The sequence below is a fragment of the Geospiza fortis genome, unplaced genomic scaffold (assembly GCF_000277835.1).
Source record: "Geospiza fortis unplaced genomic scaffold, GeoFor_1.0 scaffold11, whole genome shotgun sequence".
NCBI classification, from domain to species: domain Eukaryota; kingdom Metazoa; phylum Chordata; class Aves; order Passeriformes; family Thraupidae; genus Geospiza; species Geospiza fortis.
In genome coordinates, this window is record NW_005054304.1 from 1,851,565 (window position 1) to 1,863,946 (window position 12,382).

Below are 12,382 nucleotides of genomic sequence, written 5' to 3' on the forward strand. Positions count from 1 at the left end.
CCAGAGACAGAGCTCATACTGAGGCAATCTAAGTGCACTTGCTCTGCGATACATTTGCTAGAAGCTTGCACCACAAAAAAAAAGGGTTTTTGGCATTAAACATTATAAAAATAGTGAAAATAAAAACGCCCACATCTCTGAACACAACTGAAACTTTTACAACTACTTCATGCAGATGTATAGGTATGCAGGTGTATATAAATATCTGCTGAATGAGCAAGGATATCAATGTTTAGTCAACAATACAAGAGTCTGGGTACCTGATACCAATGTGATCTACTCTGTGCCTGTGTTGCTCTATTACTGAAGTCACAATTCTGTCAGAGTTCCACAGCAGTGTCAAATAAAAGTATCGGGTATCAAAGTCCTGCTCTATGAAGGGCTGAGTCATTAATGTGACTGATCAACACCAAGTGTGTTTCTGACACTTTAAACTGGTGCAGCAGAACAGGCTGTGGGCCACCCTTTGTATTTCTGTGCAAGAATACACACCTACAACATCATTAACCCTAGCTTTGTTTTAGTAGAGATAAAACTAAAAGCAAATAAAGCAAGTTGCAAAGATATGACCACCCTCTCAGAATGATTCATTTTAGATACAATTCTTGACCTCGGCTCATGTCAGTTACTACCTCTGGAAACAGCAATCTGTGGAAGTGCAACGGAAGGAGACACCGATACTTTTCTTATACCACTCAGTCACTATGTGGTAGTTTGAAAACACATAGATATCTTAAGTTCAAATGTTTCAAATAAACTGTATTACTCAATAAACAGTCGCTTTTTTGAGCAATGCAAAAATGCTGGCATAAAAATAATTTCTTTTACTTGAATGTAAAGATCCACTTATTTTACACTATATACAATTCTAATTTTGTTGCGTGTATTAATATTTTAATAAAGCTTTTTAAAGTTGATTTTTTAAACTGTCATTATTCAGAAGCAGATTAAAGCATACACAGTAACAAGAACTGAACTTATGAAAACTGAGCATCTCAGATTATTAGATGGCCACAGCAGTTTATTCTCCTACCTGCTTCCCATCCAGTGTACAAAGTCTCTTGACTACACCCGAGTCTAACTTAATGGCTTCGGTGATGTCATTCAAGACCTGTTCGAAGGAGTGAGCAGTCTTCTTATTCAGCAGAATTCTCACAGCTTTCCGCGGCTTTACCCCACTCCTAATAACAGTCACCAGTTTGGGTTTAATGAAATCTTTACTCTCCTTCACTTCGCTCCTCGTGGATGTCAAAGACGTCAAGGACCGGCTGGAGCCAGTCCTTATGTTCACGCACCAGTTCGGGTTGACGTTCTTGGTGTAATCAACTTTGCGATACGGTTCATTGGATGCACATACATAGCTCTCACCTGAAAAGAAGAGGACATGTTCACAGATTAAGGGGGTTTGCAGCTACTTCGTCAACTTAAAAACTAGAAAAAACAAAAAAGACATTTATTTCAGGAGTGATTTTCCTGTATTTTGACAAGGAGGACTGTAAATTATCAGAGCTTTCCATCCAAACAACACTCCCACAGAGTGCTTTCAACAGGTTTCAAAAGACCCCTGGTATAAAAAATAGTGGCTAATGAGGAGGTTAAGGATATTTCACATGTCTTTTGTATTGAGTAATTTTGCAAGTCCTTAAATTACTTGAGCTCAACACATGATATTAAGAGCTTTCTCCTACAGTAGATATCTAGGTCCTCCCCTAGATATCCCTCAACCAGGTACTTCAAGATATGTATACCTATGTCTGTGCTCATTTTACAACAGCAAGTTTTAACAGAATAAATTTAAGCACCTCAAGACCCTTACCCTGAAAGGCACTTTAATCTACCAGGAGTTACTGCCTTTCTACCAAGAACACATATTTGAAATGCATCCACTTTGATATTTCTTAGACCAATGAACACCTCCTGAGACCACAAATGAGTATTTGAGAGTATGGGAGGATAACAATACAACAATACATCTACACTTCCCCATTTTTAATTTATTTCCTAACTCAAAGCTGGTTTGGAGGGTTTTTATGGTTTTGGTTTGGGTTTTTGTTGTTCTTTTTTGTTTTTGTGGGGTTTTTTTCGGGAGGGTTTTGTTTTATTGGGTTTTGGTGGTTTGTTTGTTTTGGTTGGGGCTTTTTTGTTCCTTTCTTTGTTTTAAGGAAAAAAAAGAGGAGGACTACTTGCAGCTTATGACACCTGACAGCGATATGCAAGATGTAATCCATGACAAGGACATCTCTAACTCTGCGTTATTTGTGTAACCCACATCCTTGGGGTGTCACAAATGACATCCCAAGACACTCTTGAAAAGGCAAAGTACTGTCAGAAGCATAAATGGTAAAGCATTCAAAACTGACAGAATACACCATTGCTCTAGACAGCAGAGCTACCTATATCTTTAAAAGCTTAACCTGTTGTAAAATTAAAGCTACACACAGAGTCACTGGTGGAAGAAACCAAATTCACTTCTAGCATGCACAGCAAGAGGAGCAAAGAGTAAACACACATCTAGGGGACAGATTTGTAAGAGTTACAAAATGTATGTCTACATTTAGATACATACTAGAAAACTTCTAAACAACACTTTTGCATTCTGAACTCCAGTTTGGAGAGCTGATTTATCTTAGAAGTTGCAGAGCTTATTCTAAAAGCAAGATACTAAACTACTTTCAAAGCCCTGAAGAATTACCGTGAGCTGAAACATTTTCTTGTTTCTTTTCCAATACTAATTACACTGCTTTGTAATTTATCTTGTATTTAGACCTTCTTGAAAGTCTACTTGCTGTATTTGAAAGAACACAGATTATACTTAAGCCAAGTTAACAATGATTTTGTTTGGGAAATTCTGGCAGCCAGTTCTGCCTCCACAAACATCACTGGGACTGTATTCCACTCAGGTACTAGGAAACTGGGGTGAAGTTCTGTGGATGCCACTGCCTTGCCTGTACTTTTCCTCTTCACTCATCCCCATCGCTCCTCCTCATATTCACAGATCAAGTAATGCAAAAAATAAACTGATGCAGACAAAACTAGACTACTCCTCCTTCCCCCCAAAAATTAGCTAAGAGAAAGGAGGTGTTTTCAGCACACAAACTCCTTGACAAAAGGCTGCATGCTGCACACTAGCACCAACTTACAGGTAGGAGAAAAAGAACCCCAAACTCCAGACAGCTTTGTAAGGACTGTCGTGTCTAGAAGCTTATGCTGCCCCACAACTACATGCTAAATTGTAAGAAATCTCCAAAAAATCTGGTTTTATCAAACCTGAGGAAGATATTGGATGAGATGACTTCAGAAAGTCCCTTTCAATCTAAGAGATCCTATGATTTTAAAGATGTGCACTGTTCTCTTCCAACAGTTGTTTTCGTCATCTATGCTGTTATTGCAAAACATCCCGAGATATTCAAGTTTGTGGCAGCAGCTCACCTACAATAGAAAGCAAAGGTTTCCCCCTGCACAGCCTCCAACACTAGATTCAAAGAACTATGCTTGCTGTCTGGACAGTTGCCAGTAAGTCTGTCTCCAAACTCAGTGCTGCCAAAGGAGAGGCACCTCAAGAAGCTGGCAGCAGTCACACTCAGGAGGACAGAAGAGGCAAAATCAGAAGTGTAAAATAAAACTCATGGATTGAGATAGAGACAGTTTAATAGGGAAGCAGAAGCCACAGGGGCAAGCCAAGATAAACAAGGAATTCATTCACCACTTCTCAAGGACAGGTAGGTGTTCAGCCTCCTCCAGGAAAGCCAGGCTCCATCATGGTAACGGTGGCTTGGGAAGCCACATGCTTAAACTCTGAACTTTCCTCCTCTTCTTCCTTCTTCCCCCAGATTTATAAGCTGAGGATGATGTCATATGGTCTGGAATATCACTTGGGCCAGTTGGGGTCAGCTGCCCCAGCTGTGTCACCTCCCAGTGTCCTTTTCCCCGGCCCTCTCACTGGTGTGAGAAGCCAAAAAGGCCTTGGCTCTGTGCAAGCCCTGCTCAGCGAACAAAAACATGCCCCTGTTATCAACACTGTTTCAAAAACAAATATAAAACATAGCCCACACCAGCTACCATGAAGAAAATTAACTCTATCCCAGCCAAAGCTCTGGGGACAGTCTGTCCAGCTTTGTGCAAAAGAGCTTTAAATAAATTCTACAAAGTACCTCAAAATTCACCATCACTGAGAATGCTCAAAATTATCCTTTCTGACTCAAAACCAATGTACTTCCTAGACCATTAAAAACAAACAAACAAACAAACAAACAAACAAACAAAACCCCAACAAATGCACAAAAATCAAGATAATTCAAAGTTAAATCTCGGCTGAAATTTAAATTAACAAAGTTTTTAAAAAAATAAATAAAAATTAAAGCTACTCAGAAACAGTCTCAAACTTGAAGTGAATTAATTGCTTTACATGAAGTAAAGGTAGAGGACAAAAGGTCCCTTTGCCTAAGGATTTATCATAGCAAAGTTACAACAGGCAGGCTGGCTTTGTCTTTTACAGACTCATAATCATAAATAGAGCATCTTCTTTGTACTATCATGGAATGTGATCCATTATCTGTCACAGCTGTACTACAGTACCCTATAGGGCAGCAGAAATTGTACTTCTACAAAATTTTCAGTCAATATTAACCTAAAAGGATCTATATTTCTTTAAAATAGCAGTGTAAAACTTTATGTCTCCTACTACTTCACTTGCTTGATGCACAAATAAAACAATTGCTTGATTATCTCAGAGTGTTGTGATGCAGATTTCTTCTTGTTATTTAGCAGATACTGGAAAGTCTAATTACTTGTTGTGATGCAGATTTCTTCTTGTAACTTCTTTACCTTTAAGCAGAGACCACAGTAACAAATGTCAGGAAGTGCTTTCAAGTTCAAACAATGTAATAACTTAAAAGAAAGAATTTCAATTTATTTGTTTCAGCTGCATTTAGCCAAGCCTGAAGTTGAAGCACAAACTATTATACCTTAAAAAAAAAAGGATAAAATCTGCCAAAATGAATTGAAAATTTCCTATAGTTAGCAGATACTGGAAAGTCTAATTACTTGAGAATATAGTATATTACAGATTGTTTAGTAAGTGCTTTAAAGTCCATGCCTGCTTTTATATACCAGACATATAAATAAAGTTAAGTAACACAAGTTTTGCATGGAAAACAGATTTTACTACTACACCTGCAAGGCAGGCACATATGGCAAGACTAGAGCAAGGGCTGCAAGTGAGAAAACACATTCACTGAGTGATTTTCTTGTTTCATGACTTAAAGGATAAAGTTTTGAAATTATTACTTTAATCTCTAATTATTTTACCACAGCCAGGACTTCACCCACAGTTTCTAAGTTCTATTTAAAAACTTGCAAAATACAAAAAACCCAAGAAGCAGTATCATTGGGAAGCCAATTGCTTCTCTCTGGATAAAGAATGGTTTTCTAGGAATGAGTTAAACATTTATTTGTTTGACAGGGGTATACAATTCACTGCTTACCAGATGAAAATATGTAAGGAAAAAAATGTCAGGGGTTACTTAAATCACACCTATAAAGTTAATTCCAGGAAAGTTTCCTACAGAATGGCGTGTTTAAAAAGCACACCTGAGAAAATACCATCCCTTGACAAGCAAGCATTAATAAAAGTGTGCTATTGTTTAAATTATTGTAGTTATCCTCCAAAGTAAAAAATGCCCTTATGTATGTCAATTTGGAAGAAATATCATGTCATTTGTAGAAGTATTATCTGCTTTTTACATTAATTTCTTGTAGGTAAGAACCTGAAAATATACATACCATATATATATATACCACATTTGCTCACAGCTTTCATATATGACCTGATTTTAAATCTGCTTGGGATCAATTCATGTATAAGTACACACTTCTGATAATCTCCACAATCTTTCAGAAAACTAATATATGTAAAATATAACACACAATACTTGATTTTTGAGGGAGTCTCGAAAAGTTGACCCAATAAAATTGTTTTCAAATGTTGTCGAAACTAACAGATACCTTTATAGTTAAAAATCACAAACATAAATAAATTTGACAGTCAGTTTCACTGACTGTCTTGAATGAAATTTTCCATGTGAATAACCTAAATGCATATCATCCCAAATAAAAAGGAAATACTTTATGAGACTTTAGCAGCATTTTGATCAGGCTGTAGCTTTTTTCTTTTTGCATTTTTACATCTAACCAGCCCAAGAAAGCTGACACATCTCCAAAACCAGGCATAAACAATAATTCAAATATTTACACTGCTGACTTCAATATGGTCAATTTTATGGTTTGAAGGTCCACTTTCCATTTATACTCTTGAAAGACTTTAAAGCTAAAGCATACTAGCTTCAATTAGCACAGAGTAATAGCAATTACATTATGGAAAGTAAATACCATGTCTCTAGCTCACAACATTGGCATTACCATGAATCAGCTCCCCAGGTTTCAGACCAGAGCATGAGTTTAGTCTCTAATATTACACTGAGATTTGCAGGTAAAGAAGCACAATAAAGACTAATGAAGCAGGAAGATCTATTTAGCAATGTTTTCTTTTTTTCCTTTAGATGCAGAAAAAAATGCAACATTTGCAGACGTAGGTGACATCTGGGACTCGAGCCCAGCCAAACTATTCCACAGCAGAAAGCTCAACCAGGCTGCAGAGCAGTTTTGGCAGAAGAATGAAACCTCCTTATAAGTTCACAGCATAATTTCAACAGAGTGTATGTACAATCCATCCCATGATTCAGGACAGCACCCAGAGCAAGCTAGAAGTGCCAGCTCTTCCATGAAGAAATATTGCTACCATCAAAAACTCCTCAATTTTGGCATATGCTTGCTTAAAAAGAGGAACATCTCCTGATATTTTGGGTCACAATATAATCAGCAAATGGCATAAGTCTACTTCTGATTTTGCAAGTCTTATTAACAGTAGAAAATCGGCTAGAAGACATAGAACAGTGCCTATTGACAAGGAAACATTACCTGCCTCAATAATTTAGCTGCACTGAATTAATAACCAGATGCACTACCCCTGAAACAAGCTGCTGTGAGTGGTTTAAGAGCAATGTAAAGGGATTCCAGCTTCAGACAACCAACACAACAGTCTAAACACAACACTTGCCATTCCCTCAGATGAGGAAAATACAGATGATAAACACAGAAAATGGAAAAAGAGAAAACAAGACTACACTGGTCAGTCTGACTGGCAAATAGCCATAGGTCATCAGCTGCCTAAATACTGGTTTGCTTTCTTAGAAACTCATCCATAAAGTTTTTTATTTGCCATCTATTTCTTGAACACCAATCCTCAGGAACATGCCTAGCTCATCTTTCAAGATAAAAATGTATGGATTAAGGAGAATAGTGTGTTCACTTAGAAGATGAAGGGAAGGCTGTGGATGTGTCTATCCGGGGTCTATCTAGACTTCAGTAAAGTGTTTGACACCATCTGCCACAGCATCCTCCTAGAAAAACTGAGTGCTTGCAGCTTGGGTGGGTGGACTCTTCAATAGGTAAAAATCTGGCTGGATGGCTGGGCCCAGAGTGCTGTGGTGAATGGAGATAAATCCATTTGGCAGTTGGTCACTAGTGGTGTTCCCCAGGGCTCCACCTTGGGCTGGTCCTGTTTAACATCTTTGTGGATGATCTGCACACGGGGATCAAGTGCACCCTCAGTAATCGTGCAGAAGACACTGAGCTGATGTGCTCAGGGGATGGAAGGCTGTGCTGGAGACCTGGACAGACTCCATCAGTGGGCTGAGGACACAGCTGCAGGAAGCTCAAGAAGGTGAAGTGTCAGGTTCTGCACCTGAGCCATGCAGTGATACAGGCTGGGTGAGGAATGGCTTGGGACAGAAAGGGACACCTGGGGTGCTGGCTGACAGCAGCTGAACCTGAGCCAGTGTGCCCATGTGGCCAAGAGGGCTGATGGCAGCCTGGCCTGGATCAGCCAGCAGGACAGAGAAGTGGTTGTTCCCCTGTACTGGGCACTGGTGAGGCCACACCTCGAGCGCTGTGTCCAGTTCTGGGCCTCTCACCTTAAAAAGGACATTGAGGAGCTGCAGTGTGTCCAGAGAAGAGAAACAAGGCTCATGAAGGGTCTGTAAAACATGTCTTATGGGGAATGGCTGAGGGAGCTGGATTTGTTCGGTCAGGAGAAGAGCAGGCTCAGGCCTCATGGCTGTCTACAACTCCCTGAAAGAAGGTTGGATGGAGGTGGGGTCAGTCTCTTCTGCCATGCCCGCAGTAAGAGGAATAGAGGAAATGGCCTGAAGCTGAGACAGGCGAAATTCAGATGAGATATTAGAAAAAAATCTTCTCACTATTAGGGTGATCAGGCATTGGAATAGGTTCCTCAGGCAGGTGGGGCAGTCACCATCCTGCAGATGTTTAAGGGCATTTGGATCTGATGATATAGGGGTTACACTGGCAGTGCTGGGTGGATGGTTGGACTGGATGATCTCAAAAGTCCCTTTCAACTCTGATTATTTTATAGCTCTACATGAACTATTCTAAATTCAGCCATGCAATATTAGGTACTAATTAAAAATGTAGGATGCATCCTGCCCTTTTGCATCACAAGTGTGATATGTGCAGTTTTGAGGGAACATAGCTGTCTGACCATTTGAGGTTCATCACAGCACAAGTTTTGTGAGCCAAACCTCACTGCTAAGCATTTGACAAATAGCCTAGAAATATTCAGACTTTTTGTCCTTAACAAATAGAAACTTCTAAAGAAATATTTACAGATATTTACTTTTCCCTAGCATTAGGTAAGAAACTGACTGTGGATAAGTCACATATTGTAAGCAACAAAAGGAATTAAGTGTGCAACACTCAAAAATCCTCAGTAGGGATATTCGAAACAAAAGTATCTGAATAAGATTTTCTGGCTTGTTTTTTGCAAGGGTAATAAGCACTGTCTCCTGAAAGTCACATAAAGGATCACTTTTTAAATGGCATTCCAACAGAGAATGATACAGCTGATAGGTAAAAACATCCCTAGGGAAGGAAAACAGTTTCCATATTTTTGAGGCATGTGTTCCCCTGTGAATCCCATAGGAGAGGGCAGGTATCTACATAGATTTCACCTATTCACCTTATGTTCCTCGGCTTCTTTGGGCGCAACTCCTTAGCTTCAAAGCTGCCAAAAGCTGCTTATTTAGCACAGCAAGGTAGTTATTAAGGCTACTGACCTTCTTTCTAACTTTAGGAAACACAGCAGAGTACCCTTTCCGTGTTCTGTAACACAAAGCCAAGCAGATTTCCGGGACAGCATATTTACAGCATATATGACTGATCTAAAAATAAAATAACCCCTTTTATGAGGGATTGGGTTTTCAATTTCTTTTTCCTTCCTTACTTTGAGCAACTTCCCTCCTCATCAGTTTCATACAATTCACTTTCATATCACCTTTAATAACCCTGTATAAGTCATGATCTTTCCTCATCTACAGCACTCAGAATTCCCCATGCAGTTTTTAAAACCTGGGATGACAACCAGGATTTTAGCAGATGACTAACTGCTATTAGTTCTCTTTTGATTTGATTTAGACATTAAGATGTGTAGATTACAGCTTCCTACAGGCTTTCACAGAACAGCTGCGATTGGAAGAGACCTCTGGAAGTTCAACCCCTGCTCAGGCAGGGTAAAAGCTCTCAGAAGACAGTCAATGCCACCTGGTATCAAACACACCTGACACCATGTGCCTTTTTCACAGAAACGAAAAAACCCTTTTCAGGTAAACTAGAACTTCCCCATCCATGAAACTAGGAGATAGATGGTGATGGAACTATTTTATTTTACTTGGATGGAAGTTAACTAAGAATTACTTGTGCATTTCACATCCACACCCCATCGCTCCAGAACTGTGTCACTACAGTGATTTGAACGTGTATTTGGAAGAATATGCTCTCAGTGTTTTTTAATCCCTCTTTCATCCTCCTTTTTTACCCTTCTTTGTTCAACTTAGTACATTTGCCTCTTGTTTTTTACAGTGCTACAGATTCTGGCTCTAGCACAGGAGGGTAATCATACCTTTTGAAATGCGCAAAAATCCAAACTGCCTACTTGGTGTTGCCATCTGCTTGCCCTGACAAGATAAAAGATATTCTTGACCTCATACAACAGTGCACATCAACCAAAATCACAGGTACTTTATGCAGGATTAAAATGTAATATGCAGTAACAACTATGGTCTAAGGCAGAAAAAACTTGGATTGTTCAACATCTCATTTCAAAACACATTCTCTTACTCTGTGTTAGTGAGGCAGAGCTCTATAAATTAGATATTGCCCTGTGCTTCGTGTCCTGGCCATGCATAAGGAGTGCCCTGCCCCAAACCTTCCCACCTCCTGCCCAAGAACTTCCCTACAGATGCCTGTTGATTGTGTGCACAGCCAGGCAGACAAAACTCCTGACATTTTATAAAGGACTGTATTAATTAAGCATTGTTGTTGAACGAACAAAGACTCTCAGCCATTTTTCTAGGGAACTAGAAGGATTCCCATTAGATGTAAAACAAACAGAACTTCTCTTTCCAGGAATAAAGTCTACACTTGCTTTCATCTCCCAAAATCCAACAAAAACTCCCAGCTTTGCAGCAGACCTGTACAGTCAGGATTCTCCACGACCTTCATTAACAAGGCAATGAAAACAAAGAGACAGAGCACAACCAACATCCACACAAAACACAGCTCAGGACTAAAGAGCTGCACAGTTCTATTACCATCGTATCATGTTTTAGGAAGCCTATATTTTTAAGGGAAACTGAAGGAAATAGACAAACACTTAAATAGCTAACTCTGGTAGAAAATAAAAAATAATCTACTTTTTAATATTTTATATTGAAGGGCAAGTATAAAATTACACGTGGAATGTTGTATTCTAAAGTAAAAAGTAGTGTTATGTCTGAGAGTAAAGCTGGAAGAAAGAACACCATAAGAAAGCATAACAGTCCCAGCCCCCACCTCCTCTCTGGATCTGCCTGCTCAAACAGATCTGAAGCAGACAATGAAAATCCTCCCAATTTAAGAAAACAGTGAAAACTGTCAAACTCATAATGTTTCCTAATCTACAGGGGCTGAGAATATAAATTATATTTGCCTTAGGCTGGTCCAGCAGAGCATGCTTTTTTGATTGTCATATCCAGTTAAGAAAAGCAATATGCTTCATAAAATGGAGCTTCTATTTTTGACTAATAAACATGATCTGGTGCAATTTTTAACTGGCTCAACCCATAACAGCAATATTTCATATCCTCAGTATGTCCATGCACCAGCTCTTTTTCTCTTAAAATGACAAGCAGTAAAACAGATTGCCAAATACAGCCAAACTCCAAAAAAACATTTATCAGCGACTCAGCTCGTTGTGATACAGAATTTGATGTTGCCAGCTTTTATATCCCAGATAGATAAACAGCAAATAAGCCTTAAAGAGCTTGCCCTGTACTGGGACACGTCACTGTCCAAGAGCTACACACACGTAGGCTGGAGCTGAGGGAGGTTTAATGCAGATCTTGCTGGCTTGGCAAGGTTTGCTGAGCACTCACCTTCTGCTCACTGCAGAGATCTGCCACTACTGAACCTGAACTGCTGTGACTCCATGTCCCAGTTCAGGAGCACTGGGAAGGTGCCAAGAGACCAGTGAGCTTGGTATTGCATCACGCAGCCATGGCCCGTCTGGTGCTCAGCCTGCGGCTGGCACACACTACAGCGCTTTATTTTAGTTTTATTTTCCTTTCTGAAAATATCGAAATACAGCAAAATACCACTCAAACTACTTCTGGTGCTTCTGCAGTTCAAGCTTTAGGTCAACACCAATGTTGGAGCATTTACTCGAGAGCAGAAATTCAAGCTTGCTGTGCTGTAACCATGAGAAATAAAGAAAATGAACCCAAATCAAATATCTTCCAGCACCTCAAGAACAAAACACCTGGCAAAAAACAAATAATTTCAAGGAATGACAGATTCACTACTTGTTTGCTGTCCTTTCCTTCCTCTACATACTTTTCTTTCGCTGTGTGATTAGTCTTACACTGGTGAAGTTTTTAGCACACTAACTGGAGAACATACTAATCCAATTATGGTGCTATAGGATTTTCTTAATATTCCTGAGAGTTGTATTGGATAGATGACTAAGTCCTTGGGATTCCTTTTTCCCCCTTTTATTTCATTGAGAAAGCATGGAACTGGCATTTTGACTGTGACATTTATTTTGCTTTATTCTTCCAGTAAAGAGCCACATCAAAGGTTACAGTTTCAATGAGTATTTGAAGAGACAAACAGTAAGCTTTGCTTTCAATTATTAATTTTTAGTTGTAAGAGTATATATGGCTGTCCAGCAAGTAATTCTCTCTTTGTTTTAAGCCATAAAAGTAAAATATCATTC

The 12,382-nt window shown here is 39.2% G+C and overlaps 1 protein-coding gene across 1 annotated transcript in view; it reads right to left on the minus strand.

The window, feature by feature from the left end:
* Positions 1–12,382, minus strand: part of DCLK2 (doublecortin like kinase 2) — an 80,427-nt gene that overhangs the window by 65,495 nt on the left and 2,550 nt on the right. The window contains exon 3 of the mRNA XM_005418203.2: positions 1,034–1,368. Coding sequence (XP_005418260.1) covers positions 1,034–1,368 — 335 coding nt within the window. The remainder of the gene's footprint in view (positions 1–1,033; positions 1,369–12,382) is intronic.